Genomic DNA, 22,852 nt, shown 5'->3' on the forward strand with positions numbered 1-22,852 from the left:
TTTTACTAGAAGGACTATATTTAAGGGTCTTAATTATTTCCGGTCATTTATAAAAATTAATATATAAGTACTTTTTCCTACTGAATACAGTAATAAATGTTAAATTTCTCTGAGTTTTACTATTGAAATTCACACCTAAAAACAATATAAGGAAACATGCTACAAAATGATCAGCAAAGCATTATTTTTTATTTATTAAAAGAAATTTGTTCATTAAAGGTTTAAGTAATAAGATAGAAGATAATCAGAATGTAATTATAAATTCATATCTCTAATTCCTTCTATGAAGAATCTAAAGAAGCTTGATTTGCCCAGTAAGTATCACTTAAAGAAAAATATTAAAAATAGAGTTTCTACTTTAATTACTATGAGGCACATCAGAAAATTATAAATCATGAGTGTTGAAATCTGTTACTAATTTGATATAGGTCTAATAAAAGTAGTGGGTACTAATAATAATTGCTTTATTACCTGTATGACCTGACATCTCCATATTTTCCTTTTCTTCCCCAGGATTTTCCCTCTTTGATATTTTACCATCCTTTGAAATAGGTACAGGAGCAAACCTGCGAGGTGCTGGTGTCTCCAAAGGAGATGTCTGTTTATCAAAACCCCTATCTTCAATCTCTCTTGAAGGTACTTTAAAAGAAAATAAAGGAAAAAAAATTAACTTATTTTTTAAAAAACCTTTAAACTGCAAGATTCAGTCAAGATAGCAGAGTAAGTAAATGCTGTGCTTGCCTCTTCCCATGACCACATTAAAATTACAATTAAATTACAGAACAGGCAACCTGGAGAGCCAGCTATAGACTAGCTGAACAGAAATCTGTTAACTAAGGATATAAAGAAGTCACACTGAGACTGTAAAAAAAAAAAAAAAAAAAAAAAAATGTTTATGGTAAACTGGTATACACACACCAAAGAGGAAAGAAGAGTATAATAACACTCCACATAGGCACCAAACAAAAGAAAAAGTATATTAGCAATTAGCTATCATGCATACTTTGACTCATTTCCTAAAACAAAAAAAAAACAAGATACAGTTAAGCAAGCATAAATAAATGTGTGCTTCTTCAAATTTCAATTTGAAGACAGTAAACTCTATGCCTCTTGATTAAAAAAAAAACCTTTAAACTGCAAGATTCAGTCAAGATAGCAGAGTAAGTAAATGCTGTGCTTGCCTCTTCCCATGACCACATTAAAATTACAATTAAATTACAGAACAGGCAACCTGGAGAGCCAGCTATAGACTAGCTGAACAGAAATCTGTTAACTAAGGATATAAAGAAGTCACACTGAGACTGTAAAAAAAAAAAAAAAATGTTTATGGTAAACTGGTATACACACACCAAAGAGGAAAGAAGAGTATAATAACACTCGACATAGGCACCAAACAAAAGAAAAAGTATATTAGCAATTAGCTATCATGCATACTTTGACTCATTTCCTAAAACAAAAAATAACAAGATACAGTTAAGCAAGCATAAATCAATGTGTGCTTCTTCAAATTTCAATTTGAAGACAGTAAACTCTATGCCTCTTGATTAAAAATAAACAACCTTTAAATTGTAGAGTGTTACTCTTCCCCATATTTTAAAAATAAAATCAAAATTATATCAGATATACAAATCATTAACAAGTATATAGAAATAAATTCATCCTCACTAAAAATCAAAATAAATACAGACTATAAATATTTTACACTTATAGCTAATAAGAAAAAAAATCAATATGATACTATTCAGTGCTATTTAAGTTGCGGTGAAAATGGCACAGCCAGACACTGCTTGTGGCAATAAAAACTGATTAAGACAATCTGGCACTAAGTATAGGAAGTCCTAACCACTCAACTGACTATCCTTTAGTGATTTTAATATTTTAAAGATAATTATGTAAAACATAGGAAATACTTTTGGTATGCTAGTTAAAAAGTAGTACGAAATTATATTTATGCTACAACTACAAGTACATAAAAATGATGTATGCCCAAGAAGAAACAGAAAAATGTAAAGTTTAATTTGTTGAATTTTTAATTTACTCATTTTTTTCTTTTATTTCTGTTACTGTCACTAAAATACACAAAGAAACCAATTCAGTATACAATCAATAAAACACACATCTTTTTCCTTTAAAATTTAAGTTATTAAAAATACAAAATTATGGCAAGTAATTCTCCAGAACTGAGTATGAAACAAGTGTCCACTTCTACAGAAAACACATAGCTACGTCATACTGAAACCCAGTATGTTCTGACACTCCTACTCCAGAGCCAGGTGACCTTGTCCAGTCAAATCATAACCTTTCTGTGCTTCATCTTCCTCCCTTCACAACTTAAAAACTGACTCACATTACTCCACAGTAGTTTTGTAAAGACCACTCATTTGTTGTAAAACATAAAGCACCTCACAAGTATAAGGTATCTTCAATATGTCTATAATACAACAATAGCCTAACAAATCAAATGTTGGGGATATTGTACTACATGGATCTGTCTGTATATCATTAAAGGGATAGCCCTTAATTTTCATTAATTCATTATGCATATATCAAGAATTTAGAAACACATTTATTCATTTATTTTAAATTCCAAAGGTTTGATACAAATAAGCTATGTATGTATTCCTTTGTTATTATAAACAGAGATTTTTGTTTCAGAATTCTATTAAGACAGACTTGCATTACTAAGTCTTTGAAATTACTTAGAAATACTTTATAATTACACTCAAGTGGTTTTTCTCCTGACACAATCAAGAAATATAGTAAATATTAAGTTTGTCAGACAACTGGAGAATTGATTACAAACATTTTTGATAGCAGATAAGTAAAACTTTTCTAAATTTATAAGTGATTCTGACAATTTATGATGGTTATTAATTAAAACCATAAAGTAAGACATGAGCCATAACTAGACTGAACGAGTTTCAAAATGACCCAAAAAGTACTTCACCTGAAAAAAGAACTAATTTTATAAAACACTTAATCTTTTATATCCCAGTAATATACCACAAAGAAAATTCATAGTTGACATTTTTTTTATTAACAGAGAACTACATATTTTTACCTTGCTTGGAAGCAAATGTGCTATGTGGAGATAGATTACTGCTGCCATGATGAGAATAGTCAGGTTTCACAGAACACTTTTCCACTGCTCTAGGAGGAGGCATAGTAACAGGCTGAAAACTACTAGTCTTGAGCGCAGCACTAATGAAGTGAGTCTAGAAGATGTAAAATTATTCTATTAATTGCAAATATCATTTGAAAAGAGTTAGGTGACAAAATACATTTGAAGTTTATTAGAGGACTTAAAAACAATTTATTAGATTTAATAAACAATGAAAATATGTACATTACATGCAACTATCCACTGTAGCAGTGACGTCACTAGAAGGATATAGCAGAACAAAGACCCGGATTAAGCTCAGCTCTGTGGTGTGATCTTGATCATTTATTTAACCATTGTAAACTCAGTTTCTTCCTTCCTACTTCAGAGATGCCTCAGGAGCTTAAACAAGCAGGAGATGATCAGAAGCCAGGGGCCCTAGCGCTAGACCTTTACTTCAACCAGATAATTCAAAACCAAAAAATCTCATCTTTATGTCCTGGATGATTTTGTTTGAAGTAAGGGTTAAAACCCATTGCTACTAAGCACTCAAATAATAGCCATACTTAGTAGTAGCAATAATATATGCATTTACACACAAGTGGAAACTATTAATAACAACAGTTTTCAGCACTATTTATTAACATATCTGGAATGTATGCATATCTCACCTAATACAACTGATTTCAAAAGAGTTTTATGCCTAGGAAGGAAACACCTAAAAACATTCACAGTTTTATAGAATTCTTATAAATGTGTAAAGATCTCTCTACATAAAACAGATGGGACAGACTCAATAAATTTCATTTCATTATGTATTTATTGAACTACTAATATACCTACGTAGTATGTCACTGAAATCTCAACTTTCTCTGTAATTATAAACTTTATAAATAAGATGTCTGAATTTCCAAAGATCCCATTCTCCCAAAATCAGAAAGTCTATAAATTATGGGTTTATTAAATGAAGGATAAATGAATGGCAGACAGGAACACAGAATAAGCAGGACCCTCTCCTTAAGAAATCAATATGCATTTCAAATGTATTATCTCATTTTGTCCTGAACAAAAAAACATACTTTCTAGGTTAAGAAATCAAGGCTCAGAGTGCAGTTATCTGTAGACTGGGACTAGAATTCTGATAAGACTCTATCTAGCCTCTCACTAGGTAACAGGCTGCACACTCAATTTTAGTTATGCATGGAGTAGTTACTAAAACTTTACATTTCATGCCCATAATCATTCCAATAAAAATACTATCTTCATAAGGGGGGAGAGGGTGGTAAAAGAAGGAAAAGGGGGTCAAATACATGGTGATGGAAGGAGAACTGGCTCTGCGTGGTGAGCACACAATGCAATATACAGATGATGTATTATAGAATTGTATACTTGGAATCTATATAATTTTACTAACCAACGTCACCCCAATAAATCTAATTGAAAAATTAATTAAAATCCAAAAATAATCTTAACAGACATTTAAAACTATTACTAAAGGCTCTTGTCAGATTTTGTAGCCAAATAAAAAATTCTATGAAAAAAAAATACTATCTTCAACCACATGAAAGCTCAAGACAAACTATTAAGAAGCCTTGAAAATACAGCATATTAATGTTCACTTTGTGATAATATAGTCAGCTATAATGTATTTTGTATATTCTTCTGAGTGTTATATTTTAATTTCATGTTTTAAAGTTGCACATTAATAAGAAAAAAAAGTATACTGAGTACCTGAGTGCTGGGAATTATCCCAGGAACTGGAAATTCCACAATAAATAAGAAACTATACTATCAACTTCTTGTGAGGGTAACGCTTCTTTTTATAAGAGCTCAGTGCCTCATATTCAAAAGGTACTAAAAAAGGTTCACTTATTTAAGTAATTACTTGAAGAAACAATATGTATACCAGATGGTTCTCATCCACAGTGTGCATCAGAACGATTAGAGAGCTTTTGATTCACAGACCCCACCACAGACCTGCTGTCTCAGAATCTCTGAGAGCTACAGCAGATGTTTTTATAAAGCTCTCCAAGTGATTCTGATGCACATTCCCAGGCTAAGAAACACTGATGTAAAAAAATAATTTCAATGTGATATAAGCACTTTTTAAATGGTATGATTAGAAATACCACAAAAGGAGAAGGCAACTATAAGCAGAGTTCTTATAGAACAAGTGACATCTGAACTAGAACATGCAGAGTTCTCCACAAAGAGGGGAAAGAATGATGAACAAGCAAATCATTATTTAGGAACTAAAACTGTTACAATCTAATGAGCCATTGCAATAATCAATGAATATTAGCTTGGGGATCCAAGTGACAAAAGACCATGGGACGTGTGCTGACTTTGTTAGAGATACCTGAATATCTATTTGTTGTTGCTGTAATTTTTCAAGATGTCTAATATGCTGCTCCATAAACACATTCATTTGCTTTTCATGATCATGACAGTGTAGTTTCTCGTGTTTATTCTGAATGCTTGTTTGCTGCTCTGTGACACGTTGTAACTGTTTATCAGTCTCCTGTAACTTATTGAGTAATTCCGTAACAGAATTGACTTTTGCTTCCAAATCACTTTGCACCTAAAACAATACAAATATCAAAAGATAGCAAAAACATGCTCAATTACTAGAAACATTATTTAAAGCAATTGGTATTGAGAAATGATCAAACCAGATTTCACTCTCTAAATCTTTTTATGCCTTTATTTTTAGAATACAGAAAGAAAAGGCACAACATTGCTATCCCTAAGTAGATCTTTTCTCTTATAAAAAAGTAAATTTGCCACATACAATTTTTATAATGCCAGAAATAAAATACTTAAATGGAAATTAAAAAGAAGGAAATAACAGAACAAAGTAGCTTCTGCTACTTCACTAATCTCAGGCTGTTAGGTCAGCAGTCCGGAGTTCTAGTCTTGGCTCTGCCACCTGTTTGTTAGCTCTGGGATCTGTTTCTCGGTATTCTCAGTCTGACCTGTTTTTCGGTTTCCCCATTTACAAACTGTGGGGGTTGGCACACATGATTTCTAAAGTCCATTCTAGCTCTAAAATAAGGATGACCGACTGTCCTGGATTGCCCAGGACTGAGGAGTTCCCAAGATGAGATGTTTTCAGTGCTAAACTGGGAAAAGTCCTGGGTTCTCCAGCGTTATCATAGCAATGAGGGTTAGGTAAGTATCACAACTCCTGGGAGGTAATACACAACCACAAACAGGAAAATTCTTTCAAATTGAGAGCAACTATACAATGTCTCTAGTCTATACAATGTCTCTAGCTGGACACAACCATTTACAGAATCAGCTCCTAACAAATATTTTCATATTTTACAAAGAAGTTAGGAATGAATATCAGGGGAGAAAAATATACTTTTATCAGTGGAGCTGCTGTTGCAATGGCGGCAGCAGTTGCTGCAGCCACAGTTGTAGCTGAATCAATAGCACTGGGTGAAGTTCTAGTCTCCAGAGCAACAGCGTCCTTTTCTGTGCTTGCATCCTCTAAAAGCTGTACCTTTACTTCCTTAAAAACAGGCATGCTTTGAGCTCTGTAAATAAAAAAAGGAGTAAAAATATATTCAGTAAGCTACGTTGAACCATTTCAAGAAATACCTGTGGTGGTAATCTGCTGTAAGTAGATTTTCCTGATTTTTTAAAAAAGTAAATCCCCTGGTTTTCCTTATCAGCATCTTATCAATCATGTGGTTAATGAAATCTAGGAAGGCTCAGGTGACTAAACGCTAAAGAAATAAGAAGATAATCGCTTGAAGGCAGTAATATTTCAGAAAATAAGACATGTGAAAAAGACACGGCACAACTGCAAAGATATGTAATCAAGAAGCACAAATCTAAAACATGCAGAAAAGGCTCTAAGAATTCAAGTACCAAGCTTTACTCGCAAAAGAAGATAACCCAAGAGGGATTGTTAAATTGCTGAAAACAGTTTTTTTGAATTGCAGCTCATTTAGATTTAATTAACAAATATCACAAAGTATGTTAAAACAGGCATAAAACGCACTATAAAGAGCTTGAATTAAAAATGAGCTTAGCAAATAGATACATATTGGCAATAAAGTATTTTAACTAAATACTAAAAATAAAAGACTGTCAATTTTACTCTGCATTTGGCCTAAAGAAGACAACAAAATAAACCACTGACAAAACTAAAGAGTCCCTGGGGAAAGAGTCTAAGTAAAACAGGCAGGAATGCACTCCATCCCCTGGTGCTGGGTTTCCACTCTTGATTTTTTTTTAAATAGTTTTTTCATTTTTCAATTGCAGTTGACATACAGCATTATAGAAGTTTCAGGAGTACAACATAGTGATCACACATTTTTATTTAATGTAAGGCCCTGCCTCTCCATGACCTGTCTTGGATGCACCTATGGCAAAACCAGTAGCCAAGATGTAGCAAGTTTCCTGGGGTGTAAGTCAGACCATTTCTAGGGTTCATTTGGATGGTGTCTCAGTCTGTTCGGGCTGCTATAACACAGTACCATAGAATGGGTGCTTTATAAACAACAGAAATTTATTTCTTAAAGTTCTGGAAGCTGGGAAGTCCAAGATCAAGGTACAAGGCAATTCAGTGTTTGGTGAAGGCCCGCTTCCTGGTTCATGGTCACTGCCTTTTTGCTGTGTCCTCACATGGTAGAAGGCACAAGGGAGCGCTCTGGGGTCCCTTTTATAAGGGCACTAATCCCATCCATGGGGGCTCCACCCTCATGACCTAATCACCTCCCAAAGGCCCCACCTCTGAATCCTATCATATTGGGGGTTGGGTTTCAACATAAGAATTACTGGGGACACACACGTTTAGTCCACAGCCATTGGTGAGCTGGAGGGACACCAGGTCTTAGTAATGGCCTCCCTGTTCTGGGGTCATGATCACCAAGTCCTTGATCATGGCTCTTAGGAAGTGATGCTGGCCCTGGGGGCTCTGGGCCTGATACTGATTGAGCCAGAGCTGAAAATACTCCGGGTCCTCTGAACCATGATGCATGGGGGCTGGGCTCCCTTACTGCCTACCTGATGTGCAATAGCTACTATGAAGCAGGTAAGGCAAGATTATTCTTGACAAGTAATTTTCTGTGTCCGGGTGAGGTTTGACCAAGCTAGGTAGCGGAATCGGACCTCTGCCAAGATTTGGCCCATGGAACTTCTGGAAAGGCAGACCAGCTGAAAGGCAAGACTCCCCACCCAGTGTGGCCAGGCCAGGACATGACTTGGTTAGCTCCTTAGGACAGTCATGGAGATATCTACCCAACTGAGATGTTTGTGATGTATAAACATCTTTGGTGAAGTATTAGTATTTCACTTTACTGCCATGTGGATCTTCTTGGGTTATTAGCTCATGTTAGAGCTTCTCAAAATGCCAGTACGTTGTGTGGTCCTTGCCCACTGCGTTAGTTTGCTGGGGCTACCATAATAAAGTACCATAGACTGGTTTAAACAACAGAAATATATTGTCTCATATTTCTGGAGGCTGGAAGTTCAAAATCAAGGTGTTGGTGTGGTTGCTTTCTGGTGAGACTTCTCTCCTTGGCTTGTAAATGGTTCGCTTCTCTCTGTGTCCTCACATGGTTTTCCCTCTGTGTGTTTGTGTCCTAATCTCTTTTTATAAGGACAACAGTCATATTGGATTAGGGCCCACCCTAATGACCTCATTTCTACCTTAATCACGTCTTTTTTTTTTTCTTGTCTTAAAAAAGTTTTTAAATTTTTCAATTATAATTGACATTTAATATTACTTTATATTAGCTTCAGGTGTACAGGATAGTGGTTAGACATTTATATAATTTATGAAGTAAACCCCCCAATAAGTTTAGTACACATCTAACACCATACATAGTTATTACAATTTTACTGACTATATTCTCTGTGCTGCACTTTACGTCCCCGTGGCTATTATGTAACTACTAATTTCTACTTTTTGTTTTTCTTTCTTTCTTTTATTTTTTTTAGTTTCAGGTGTACAAAACAATGAAATACACATTTACACCCCTCAGAAATGATAACCCCCTCCCTCCAATCTACTACCCCTGACATCATATATAGCTGTTACAATTCCATTGACTGTATTCCCTATGCCGTACTCCACATCCTGTGACTATACATATATTGAATTATAGTTGACATTCAGTAGTATTCAGCTTCAGCTTCAGGTGTACACTGCAGTGGTCAGGCATCTACACCGTCCATGAACTGATCTCCCTAATAAGACAAGTGCCCATCTGGATAGATACTTAAGAGTGGAATTGCTGGGTCATAAGGTAGTTCCATTTCTAGTTTTTTTGAGATACCTCCATACTGATTTCCATAGTTGCTGCATCAATCTGCAATCCTACCAGCAGTGCATGAGGGGTTCCCTTTTTTTTCCTTCATATCCTCGCCAGCCCTTGTCGTTTGTTGATTTATTGATGATAGCTATTCTGACAGGAATGAGGTGGTATCTCATTGTGGTTTTTGTTTGCATTTCTCTGATGATTAGTGACGTTGAGTATCTTTTCATATGTCTGTTGGCCATTTGTATGTCCTCTTTAGAGAAATGTCTCTTTATGTCCTCTGCTCATTTTTTAATTGGGTTGTTTTTTGGTGTTGAGTTGGATGAGTTTATAAATTTTGGATATTAACCCCTCATCAGATGTATCATTGACAAATATCTTCTCCCATTCAGTAGGGTGCCTTTTTGTTTCATTGATGGTTTCCTTTACTGTGAAAAAACTTTTTAGTTTGATGCAATCCCATGTTTATTTTTTCTCTTACTTTCCTTGCCCGAGGGTACATTTATATAACTTACAAGTGATCACCCGATAAATCTAATACCCACCGAACTCCATACATAATTATTACAATATTATTCACCATATTCCCTATGCTATACTTTACATCTCCATGATGACTTTGTAATTACCAATTTGTACTTCTTAATCCCTTTCCCTTTTTCACCCACCCCCAAACCACTCTCCCATCTGGCAACCATCAGAATGTTCTCTTACTGATGAGTTTGTTTCGTTTACTTTGTTCATTAGATGGCATTTGTCTTTCTCTGTCTGACTTACTACACTCAGCACAATACCCTCTAGATCCATCCATGTTGTTGCAGATGGTAAGATTTCATTCTTTTTTTATGGCTGAGTAATATTCCATTGTACATATGTACCACCTCTTCTTTATCTACTCATCCATTGACGGATACACAGGCTGCCTCCACATCTTGGCCACTGTAACCAATGCTCCAATGAAATATGGATGCACACAACCCTTCCAAGTAGTGTTTTGGGTTTCTTCAGATAAATACCCTGAAGTGGGATTACTGGGTCCTTCTTTGTCTCTTGTTATAGCCTTTGTTTTAAAGTCTATTTTGTCTGGTATAAGTATTGCTACCTCCCTCAGCTTGTTTGTTTCCATTTTCATGAAATCTCTTTTTCCATTTCTTTACTTTTAGTCTGTGTGTGTCTTTTGATCTGAAGTGAGTCTCTTGTAGGCAGCATATGTAAGGGTCTTGTTTTCTTATCTATTCAGTCACCCTATGTCTTTTGATTGGAATATTTAATTCATTTACATTTAAAGTAATTATTGATAGATATGTAGTTATTGCCATTTTATTATTCATATTTTTTATCTTTTTTCCCCTCTTCTTCTTAAAGAAACCCCTCTAACAATTTTTATAATACTGTTTGGTGTTTGCCAGCAGCCACCATATATGAGTCTCCATCAGCCTGGCTGATACTGTTCACCCTGCCCTGGTGATTCCCTGAGACTCCGCTACACTCAACTTGTGGACCTACGCAAGCTGCTTCCAGTGGTTTTCCACACAAACGGGCTGTCTTGGCTCATCCTGTGTACCTTCCTAAATTCTCTCAAAAGTTCACAAAACCCAAACAAGTAGCATCTGGCCTCGGCATGCCCCATACCTCTTTCTGAACAGCCCCAAACCTGGCACTAAGTGGCAGCTGGCTGTGGTTCACAGCTTGGTTTCTCGAGGTACCGCCAAGCCCAAAGCAGGTGGAAGCCATCTGCGGATTGCTCTGTGGCTCATGCCAGGTGGCCCCACGCAGGGCACAGTCTGCTGCTGAACTTGGCCTATGGCAGGGCCCCTCCCCAGGAGGCCCCAGTGCCAGCACACCTGTGGCAGGCTTTACACTGAACCTGAGCACCACCTAGCCAACTCTGATGATGGCACACCCAAAGGGTGGACTGGACAGGCACCAGACCCCTGCTAAAGCGAATCCTGCTCCTTAGGGTCAGTCCCTGCACAACAGCTCCTCCACTGTAGTCACGGTCAGTCCTCACAACCAGTCAGCCTGGAGGTGAATCCCTCCCATTGATGTGCAAACAGCAACCAAGGTTCAACTACAACAGGAGGGCACACACAACCCACACAAGGAAAACACCTGCAGCACCCACCTCAGGTGACCAGGGAGGCTGTGCCACTGGGCCCCACAACACACCTACCACATAAGGCCACTCTACTAAGACCGGGAAACACAGCAGCCCTACGTAATACACAGAAACAAACACGGGGAGGCAACCAAAATGGAGAGACAGAAAAACGTGTCCCAAATAAAAGAACAGAACAAAGCTCCAGAAAAAGAACTAAATGAAATGGAGACAAGCAATCTACCAGACTCAGAGTTCAAAAAACTGGTTATAAGAATGTTCAATGATCTCAGTGAGAACTTCAACAAAGAGATAAGAAACATAAAAGTGGAGCTAGGAAACATAAAGAACCAGTAAGAAATTAGGAACACAATAAATGAAATAAACAACAGAAGGAATCAACAGTAGATTAGATGAAGCAGAGAACTGAATCAGCAGTTTAGAAGATAAAGTAGCAGAAAATACCCAATCAGAACAGCAAAAAGAAAAAAAGAATCCAAAAAAAATGAGTTTAAGGGGCCTTCGGGACAACATCAAGCATACCAACATTTACATCATAGGGGTACCAGAGGGAGAGGAGAGAGAGCAAGGAATTGAAAACCTATTTGAAGAAATAATGACAGAAAATTTCCCTAACCTGGAGAAGGAAACAGACATACAAGCTCAGGAAGTGGAGAACCCCAAACAAGATGAACCCAAACAGGCCCAAACCAAGACACACCAAATTAAAATGCCAAAGGTTAAAGACAAAGAGAGTCTTATAAGCAGCAAGAGAAAAGCAGTTAGTTACTCCAAGGAGCTCCCATGAGACTTTCAGCTGATTTCTCAACAGAAACATTGCAGGCAGGAAGGGAGTGGCACAAAATATTCAGAGTGATGAAAATCAAGGACCTATAACCAAGGGTACTTTACCCAGCAAAGCTATAATTTAGAATAGAACAAATAAAGAGCTTCCCAGACAAGAAAAAGCTAACAGAGTTCATAAACCCCTGCCCCCTGATTTTTAAAGAATGTACAGAGAAGTTCTTAACACTTACTCCTCTTTGATATTTCTTCATTTCCACTAACAGCATCGTTTTTGTCTCTGAGCATTTTTCTCTTTCTCAAAATTTTGAAGTTATTTTGACTTCTCCATCCTCCACTCAGCTTCTCATACTCAACAGAGTCATCAAGTCTTGCCAATTATTTCATCACAATTGCAGGAATAGTGTCATAGAATTATAGAAGCAGGGAGGCCCAATAGGCTATCTATCCTAATTTCCTAATTTTACACATGAAGAAACTGAGGTCCATAGAGGTAATGGGACTTACTTGCTCAAAGTCACAGAACTAGGAAGCAGGAGAGTTAGGCTCCAATCCCCAGAGATCTTCCCAGGACACCTAGCTTTCATTCTCAGAATAGCATTTCTCCCTGATTACTTCTCCCTCTCCTGTAAAACACTTCATCACCTCTTGCCAACTATTTTCATTGTTCTAGTTTTTACTTGATTAAAAACTTTCCACACATATTTCTCCCACACATATTTAGATTCAAAAATCTAAAATTGCTTCTTATAGACAACTGAATGTACTAATTTCTTCTGTTTGGCCTTCCACACACTCCATCCTCTAGCCCTGCCTTAGCTTCCTATATATACTTCCTGATACTTCACAAAACAGCTCTCCAAAGTTACGCTCCTCACTGGCTATACCACACCACTGCCACAGCTGACTCCATGCCTTTTCTCACTGTTCTCTCAAGCTTCTTCTACCCACTTACTATATCTTTCCTCTTCTTTAAGATCCAACATGAACCTTACCTTTTTCAATAAGCCTGTCCTTATAACACTTCCTCATGATCTCTCCCTTCATTAACACTTTTGCACAAAATTGATGCTTGACAATCAGTCATGCTATTGTTTAAATGTCTGTACAGTTTAATAATATACTGAATGCAGTTCTGTTTCCTATGAGTTCTAATCTACTCCTCCATATACGTACACATTAGTTCCTCAACTAAATTCTAAGTAACTTGGGATGGGGACAGCAGTGGGGCTTGGGGGGGTGGAGGAGGTTGGGAGGGGGACTTCTCTTACACCAAACAGCAACTAACAAAAAGCTAAACACATAGCAGGTGCTCAGTATACATATACTTACCTGCCTGAGTGGTGTACTAACAAATATAATTCAGACATTCCCTATCTTTCAGTATTCCTGTACGAAGTCTGAATGAGTTACCCTTTAAGCTCTCTCATTTTACATTAATTGGCTAATTGACCAACAAGAGAAATATTATAAAGCTAGACATCAACTACTTTATAGGCTTTTAAATTTTATTTTTCCCAACTATCAAATTAACTAAGTGCTCAATGTAGAAAATGTAAAAAGCTTCTAAGTGTAAATAACTAGAAAATGCACATAGCTCTCCCATTCAGAAGAAATTACTTCTATTAAAATATAGCTAACATACAATATTATATTAGTTTCAGGTGTACACTATAGTTATTCAACATTTATATACCTAAAGAAGTGATCACCATAAGTCTAGCAACCATCTGATACTGTATATAATGCTTTCACAATATTATTGACTGTATTTCTTATTCTGTACATTACATCCCCATGATTTATTTGTTTTATACCTGGAAATTCGGACCTCTTATTCCCCTTCATCTTTTCCCCTCATTTTTAAATTTTTCAATTGCTGTTGACATTCAATATTATTTTAGATTAATTTCAGGTGTACAGCACAGTGGTTAGACATTTATATAATTTAAGAAGTGATCCTCTACACTAGTCTTTTACTTAGAACGTTTTTCTTTAGTCTAAATCCTCTGAATCTGGCAACTATCCCAATACTATGCTGAAACTGCTCTCACCAAAGCCACTAATGATTCCTTTTGCTCAATTCAGTGGGCACTTTTCAGTCCTTATTTTTTCTTTACTTCTAAGCAGCATATCAGACTTAGAACCTCATTTCCCTTGGCTTTGTTAACACCATACCCCCCTACAACTCTGGACAAACTTTCTGAGTAGCAGTTAGTAGCTACCTTGCTCTCTGAATATTTCTTAAAGGTCTGGTTTTCTCAGTCCTACCCTATGCCATCTTTCTTTTCACTCTCACACTCTCACTGAGTCACTTCAACCATTTCCAGAGCTTAGACTACCATCCACATACAGACGACTTCTGCATCTGGATTTCTAGCTTAGGTCCCTTTTGTAAACTTGACCTTTATATTCAATTTTCTACTGACTTTTATATTCAATTTTCTACTGACCTTTACATTCAATTTTCTAATGGACATTTTTCACCTGAATGTCTCATAAGCAACTCAAATCCATGTCTACATCTGAAATGAAATTTGTTCCTCCAAGGATTCCCTTTCTCAATGAATACTACTGACCATGCATACATTTATACAAGCCAAAAAGCTGGGATTCATCAGTTCCTTTCAATATCATCCAACTCTGTCTACTCCTTTCCAACCCACCATGATTCCCACCCTCATTCCACCACTCCTCAATGTATTCAGGACTAATCTCACCCATCTCTCAAAGAGATCCCTGAAAAATATGAAGCCAAGTGGTCTCCTGTACTACAGTCCATTTCCAATCTAGTCTTTGATATTGCTACCTGAGTGAACCTTTTAAGAAATATATATCATACTTTAAAACTTTTAAATGATTTGCCATTTCTCTTAAAGTCCAAACTCCTTTTGAGGAGTTCATAATCTGGCCCCTTGCTTACCTGTCCAGTCACATTCACTCCTAGTTCTATACACTCTAGCCAGACTTTTCATTCCTAAAAGGCTCCAGTCTATTATTACCTTTTATCATTATAACTTGAGAGCATATTATAATATCAAATAGGGCAAATCTGCCATCATTCCATTTCTGTTTTTGCAATATTAGCTATTCTCAACTGTGTGTATTCTATATGTACGTATTCTTAAACATACATACATATATATATATATATATATATATATATATATATACACATGTATGTAGATGAAATTTGGTAAAGTGATTCTAAAATTAACCTGGAAGCACATATAGTTGAGAATACCAAATTTCATCTACCATTTTCAAAAAAAAATTCAATTGACACGGACTACAGAGAAATGTATTTCTTGAGACATAATTAGTCTGTCTTTTAACCCAAGATAAGAATCATTTTTCTGACTCAATTATTATTCCCTATATTGCAATTACCTTTACAGAGGCCCTTTCAGTTTTCTTTTCTTTTTTTTTTAAATTCTGTTCATTCATCCTGAGGGAGCAGGGGAGATATCTACTGTCCACAGATGAGAAAGGAAGTGTTCATAGTTACCTCTCGCTGTCCACTTGTTTATGAACAACTTCGCCCTCTCAGATCTGAGAGTTGTGAGAGGTCTGAGAGATTTCAGTTCGGAGAGTTCTGACTTGAAGGCAAATTGATCAAGTCCCTGCTGTGCTTGCAAGCAGCCACTTCTATTGGAAGACAGCTGGATGAAAGTGGTAATCACTTTCTGTACAACTGAGTCAGATGTAATCTGCAATTTTTAGTTCAAGTACAGAATTGGAGACTGAACCACCCCTCATGCCCTTACGTTCCTCTTTGTTATATATTTACAAACCCCAGGATACAAACTCTTCTCCTAACCCCCATATCACACATTGGAAATTGTAGGCTAAAAAAAACGCAAAGAGGACAAAACATGATGAGGCCAAACAACCAGCTGTGAAACTGACTGGCTCAGATCACACATTTGTGGTTTAGAGACAGTATTTATTTTTGTTAGTCCTGCATTTCCCAGAGCGTAACATGTATACTCTGGATAACTAGGTAGAAAAAGAATAAACTTTTTATTTTAATAGTTGTGTATTTATTTTAATTACGTTATTAGAAATACTGATTTTTCCATTTACAAAATATAAAAATTTCCTTTCTGAATAAGAAGAGAGTTCAAAAATAAGTAAAAATTCTTCCTGTTTCTAAAGGATCCTCCACTCTGCTCTGGTTCAGGAGTAGAATATATTTAGCCTAAGACTATGTATCTCATTTTGTCCCAACTAATGATAAAAATAATAAAAATTGCCTCCAAGTAGTAGATGTATTCTTTCATGTTTATCATGGTGCTGTTGCCAAGGTTGGTTTTGTATTTCATTGGTATTTCAGATAAAGTTTGGAGCGAACACTTAGGTGGAGTAGCAGCCATGGTCTCCTTTCATTCCATCCAGATATTAAGCTTGCCCCTTTATCAAATCTTGACCAGGAAAAACTCTCAGACATTACCCTTAGTAATATTTCTACAAATATATCTCCTCAAGCAAGGGAAACAAAAAAAATAAATAAACAAATGGGACTATATCAAACTAAAAAGTTTTTTCACAGCAAAGGAAACCATCAACAAAAAAGACGTCCTATTGAATGGGAGAAGATATTTGCCAATGTTACATCTGATAGGGGTTAATATACAAAATTTATTAAAAAATTCATACAACTCAACACCAAAAAAAAATCCAATTAAAAGATGGGCAGAGGACATGAATATACATTTCTCCAAAGAGGATGTACAGATGGCCAATAGACATATAAAAAGATGCTCAATGTCACTAATCATAAGAGAAATGCAAATAAAAACCACAATGAGATACTTCCTCACACTTGTCAGAATGGCTAGCATCAATAAATCAACAAGTGTTGGTGAGGATGTGGAGAAAAGGGAACCCTGGTACACTGTTGGTAGGACTGCAAATTTGTAAAGCCACTATGGAAAACAATAGGAAGGTTCCTCAAAAAATTAAAAACAGAATTATCTTATGACCCAGCAATTCCACTCCTGGGTATTTATCCAAAGAAATCGAAAACACTCATTCAAAAATATATATGCACCCCTGTGTTTACTGCAGCGCTATTCACAATAGCCAAGATGTGGAAACATTGAAATGTCCATCAATCGATGATTGGATAAAGATATTGTGGTACATTTATACAATGAAGTATTACTCTGCCATAAAAAGAATAAAGTCTTACCATTTGGACCTAGAGAACATTATGCTATTTGAAATAAGTCAGACCGAGAAAAACAAATACCATATGATCTCACTTATATGTGGAGTCTAAAGAACAGAATAAATGAGCAAACAAAACAGAAGTAGACTCATAGGTACAGAGAAAAAAAACGGTTGCTTAGATGGGAGGGAGGTTGAAAGATGAGGAAAGGTGAAGGGATTAGAAAGTACCAATTGGGAGTCACAAAATAGTCACAGGGATATGAAATACAGTATGGGGAATATAATCAATAATGTTGTAAAGACTATGTAGGGTGTCAGACGGGTACTGGACTTATTGAGGGGATCACTTTTTAGATTATATTAAGTGCCTAACCACCATTCTGTACACCTGAAAGTAATATAAAATAATATTGAATGTCAACTATAATTAAAATATACATATACATAGTGTCAAGGGGATGTAAAGTACAGCATAGGGAAGACAGTCGATGGTATTGTAATAGCTATGTACAATGTCAGAGGAGTAGTAGACTTGGGGGGGTATCACTTTGTGAGGGGTGTAAATGTCTAATCATTATGTTGTTCTGTACACCTGAAACTAAAAAAAAAAGAAATAAAAAAAATGGTTCACATGCAATAAAAATCTTGACCAGGAAAAGCCTAAATATTCTTTGATGGTAAATAATAGGTATTACTGTGTTTCCCCGAAAATAAGACGTAGCCGGACAATGAGTTCTAATGTGTCTTCTGGAGCAAAAATTAATATAAGACCCGGTCTTATTTTACTATACTATAAGACCAAGTATAATATAATATAATATAATATAATATAATATAACATAACATAACATAACATAACACATATAAATATAACACAACATAACACAATATAATACCGGGCCTTATATTAATTTTTGCTCCAAAAGACGCATTAGAGCTGATTGTTTGGCTAGGTCTTATTTTTGGGGAAACAGGGTATGTATTTGGAACTACCTGACCACTGCTACAAGTAGTATAGTGACATGATTTAAGAGTTCAGGCTCTAAAGGCAGACTGCCTGTGTTTGAATTCCAGCCCAGTGACTACTTGTTAAATGACATAGGGAAAAATCAATCTCTCTGTGACTCAGTTTCCTCATCTATAAAATGGGAATTCTGTAAAATTGGGATGATAATGGAATCTACCTCATTGGATTTTGTAAGTATTAAATGAGTTAATGCACATAAAGCGATTAGAACAGTACCTCTTCAATAATAACTGTTAACAGCTATTGAATACTTTGTATGTGCCCAGTACCATGAAAAATGCTTTATACGTATTATCACAAATATATATTTCACACATTGAAGAGAAAATTTTTCCTATGTCTAAAGTATAAATGAAACTGATTTTAGAGAACCACACAGAAACACAAGAAATGATCCACCGATTTTCTGTAAGTGAAACTTACTTTTGCTTTAAAATTGCTTTTAGAGCATCTTTCTGTCCCATGGTGTATTGAGAAATAAAGATGTCATCTGCTGCAAAATCAAGACACAAAAATATACTTCAGATTCCTAAAAATTTATTAAATTTTAATAAGCTACTAAAAAAAAACCTCTTTTAACTAAGAGAATATTTAAGAATTCAGTAATAGGGTTTCTCAATTTAAAAAAGGCAATGGGGGAAAAAAAGCAAAAAAGGCAAGGAATAAGTTAAGTGACTAAATAACAACAGACATAACCCAAGAACCTAGAGGGAAAAATTGTATCAAAAAAACTTGGGGCCAAATTGGAAACATTTGGTTAAACTCTGAAGAAAAAACTGCTTAGAACAAAATAAAACCAACTGCTTAAAAAGAAGCCATTAAATAAAATTTTCAAAGCACAGTTTTAATCTATTATCTTACCAAAGACAATCCAAAACTTGAATTTAGAATTTATAAATAGGTTTCTAATACCAAACCTATGCAATAGGTTGGTAGTAATAAAATCACCTTTACCATTGCAAATCTTTCTCTGGATTTTAGAGAATCTATTAATAGCTTAATTTAGAAGAAAAAACTAATTAAAAATAAAATAAGAAAAAAACTATGAACGTCTAAAAATCAATGAATGTCTAAAAAAATCTAAAACTCAATCCTTATGAAGGAAATTCTGACACATATTAAAACACAGATGAGCCCTGAAGACATACTGACTGAAATAAGTCAATCACAAGAGGTCAAATATTGTCTGATTCCATTTATAAGAGGTATAGTAAAATTTACAGAGACAGAAAGTAGAATGGTAGTTGCCAGGGGCTTGAGGGAGGTGGGAATGGGGAGTTAGAGTTAATGAGCAGTCCAGAGATTCAGTTAAGGAAGATGAAAAAGTTCAGGAGGTAGATGGTGATGATGGATGCACAACAATGCAAATGTACTTATTACCATAAAACTGTACACTTGAAAGTGGTAAAAATGATAAATTTTATATTATGTGTATTTTACCACAATAAAAAAAAATGAAATTTATCCTTTTACCTTTTTGTCTGTTGCTCTCTTCTGTTTTATCCAAAGGCAACCCTTGCATTGCAACATCTTTAGAAAAATCCTTCAGGATATGAAAGGAAGAAATGAAAGGTTAAGTAAACTTTACGATTTATCACTTACCAAGTAGCATTTACTAGCTATGTGACTACTGTATTCTGGGAGGCAGGACTGTGTGCTTTGTATATTTAATGCCCAGCACCACCACAACGCTTAGGTACCTGGAAGCTACTCAAGGATTTGTTGAATGAATGAGTAGTGAGCTGTCAGACAAGTGAGTGAATGTGTCAATGAACAAGCAAGCAACTGCAGCCCTGAAGTTCAGACTCAAATCTCAATTTGCCACTTCTGGCAGAACAAGTTATGCTGCATCTCAATTGCCACAGGTCAATGTGAAAATTCAATTCACAGTGAGTCCCAAGGAGTACATAAAGATGGCCAATGCATGGCACAACATCACAAACTAACCACAGCATTCTTTGTCGCTGGGTCATATTGATCTCAGAAGGCTTCTCTATATAGGTGACACCTACTGACAAATAGCTTTCTGTTCACATTTGTTAACTCTAGCCTTCATCTCTAAGATTCTATTCAGTGTTAAGATACCATGAGTTTTTAAGTACTAGATTCTTTCAACATTGCTATTCACCTGCCTTAGATGCACCTTTTCTTTTTTTCGGCTACATCAGAAAAGGGAAAAGCATAAAAAGAAACTGATCCAGGCTATCGGCTGATAACATGTGTTAACTTTCTAAATACAGCCAGTGAGACTAATAATACAGTAAAATGCATCTGGAAAATTAACACGATGAACTCCTACAATTCAGTAAGAAAAAGCACAGCATATAATATGTAATTCATAAAAGAATAAATGTAAATAACTATGATGTGAAAAAATTCTTCTTTACTACTAATAAGAGAAATAAAAAATAAAACAATGAGATGCCATTTTTACATGTCAAATGGCAAAGATTTCTTGTTTACTTTTAATGGTCCATATTGGTAAAGCTAGGGGGAAATAATTCCGTTTACTACCTTGCTGGAGAGAATATATATATAAACATTTAACACATAGCTCTTTATTACATGTCAGGTACTTACATATGATAAAAATGAAGCAAAAAGAGGTTAACTTGCCTAATGTCAAACAACTAGTAAAGAATCAAACCCAGTGGGGAGAACACATATTGGTACAATCTTTCTGGAGGCAATTCACAAACATTTCAAAAAGTGTGCATATCCTTTGATCTAATAATTTTATATCTAGAGATTAATTGTAAGGAAATGACCCAGGATATTCACCAGAATGTTTATTACCTGGTTGTTTATATTATCAAAAACTGGAGGGAAAAAACCTTTTCAAATGACAGAAATATGAACAAATAAACTATGGTATATATATATATATATATATATATATATATATATATATATATATATGCGTATATATTGGGTATATATATATATATATACACACACACACACATATATATATACACATACATATATACATATATATATATATATATATATATATATATACCTTGAAATTCTATGACCCCATTAAAAGTATTTAGAAAAAAAATGACATGGATAAATATCCTTAATAATACTTAGTATCCTTAACACTACTTAGTTATATGTGTGTATATATATATATATATAATATACACACACATACATATATATATAATTTCATAACATACACACATAGAAAAAGAACTCAAAATGTTAACAGTTGGTGATTTTAAGTTCTAGAATTTTTTTTCTTTTTGTATTTTCTACAATAAAATGTTTTTAAGTTTTTATTTTCTTTCTACACATGTGTAAGGAGTAGCCCCAAATAGAAAAAGGGACATCTTATCTTCTGATAGTAGGGAAAAATATGTATGAACAGGAGTTGATATAAATGTGAGCATGTCAGGAACAAACACCTTTAGTTTTCTCATTGAAATAGTAAGTCCACAGCATAATTTCAGCACTCATTTATGAAACAAAAACATGATGTATAGAGATGGCAGTTTGTGTTCATGGCAAAATGATAATGAACTAAGTTTGCTTTGCAGGCATATTTTACATTAGACAAAACTGCACAAAACAAGGTGAGCCCATATTAAATGTAATGGAATCCTGCCTGACTGTCTTCACAACAAATGTCACCCATTTATCTTCAATTATATGTTAATAGTGCATCTGTAGGTCTGAGAAATTATTTAGATAATGGAATTTGAATAGCATTAATCATTAAATAAGGCGTGCAAAAAAAGAAACAAAAAACACCAGCCCAAAGGTTAGGCATTTACTCAGGGACCAAATATGGCCCATAATTATACATTTTTACTGTGAGTTTTTGACCAAGTTGACCATAGTTTCAAATTCATTTAGTTTACCAGCTTCAATTTTCAAAATGTTACATTGTGAAAGTATCTTCTTTATAGACTTGTCAAACTGACAATACATAGGTAAACATTATGATTAGTGGTCAAAGTCTAATTAGATTGCATGACCAAAACATTGTATTTATCACCAAATAATTTCAGCATTATAAATAAAAAGGTTAAGATGAGAATGTCCTGTTTTCGTTTCTTAAAGACGCCTCAAAAAAAACCCATAAAAGACCTCATAATAGTTTGTATTATGTATAATCACACATCACTTTTTTTTTAAGTATGTTGCTATTATTCCTTTAACTTACATAATTCTCTGCTTTAGAATATCTTTTCCTTAGATAATAGAAGAGCTTTTTTTTTTTTCAGTTACAGTATTTCTTTCAGTGGACATTATCTTAACTAATGGATATTTATTATTCTATAGAAAGCTTTTTTGTTAATGTCTCAAACATTATTCGAGTCATAATTATATGCCAAATATTTCTCCTGGTAAGGGAAATTTAA

At 35.0% G+C, this 22,852-nt stretch overlaps 1 protein-coding gene across 11 annotated transcripts in view; it reads right to left on the minus strand.

The window, feature by feature from the left end:
* KIAA0586 (KIAA0586 ortholog) overlaps positions 1 to 22,852 on the minus strand; it is a 121,042-nt gene that overhangs the window by 74,546 nt on the left and 23,644 nt on the right. For 9 of the 11 annotated variants that reach the window (XM_019725810.2, XM_074327419.1, XM_074327424.1 and 6 more), the window contains 6 exons: positions 19,953 to 20,022; positions 18,903 to 18,972; positions 6,468 to 6,642; positions 5,460 to 5,681; positions 3,062 to 3,215; positions 472 to 639 (listed from right to left, as the gene is read on the minus strand). In XM_019725810.2, the coding sequence (XP_019581369.2) occupies positions 472 to 639; positions 3,062 to 3,215; positions 5,460 to 5,681; positions 6,468 to 6,642; positions 18,903 to 18,972; positions 19,953 to 20,022 (859 nt within the window). Of the gene's footprint in view, positions 1 to 471; positions 640 to 3,061; positions 3,216 to 3,351; positions 3,374 to 5,459; positions 5,682 to 6,467; positions 6,643 to 18,902; positions 18,973 to 19,952; positions 20,023 to 22,852 lie in introns of those variants that run through there. The other 2 variants (XM_074327420.1, XM_074327426.1) reach the window with 2 other exon arrangements.

Source organism: Rhinolophus sinicus, linkage group LG03, assembly GCF_036562045.2.
Source record: "Rhinolophus sinicus isolate RSC01 linkage group LG03, ASM3656204v1, whole genome shotgun sequence".
NCBI lineage: Eukaryota > Metazoa > Chordata > Mammalia > Chiroptera > Rhinolophidae > Rhinolophus > Rhinolophus sinicus.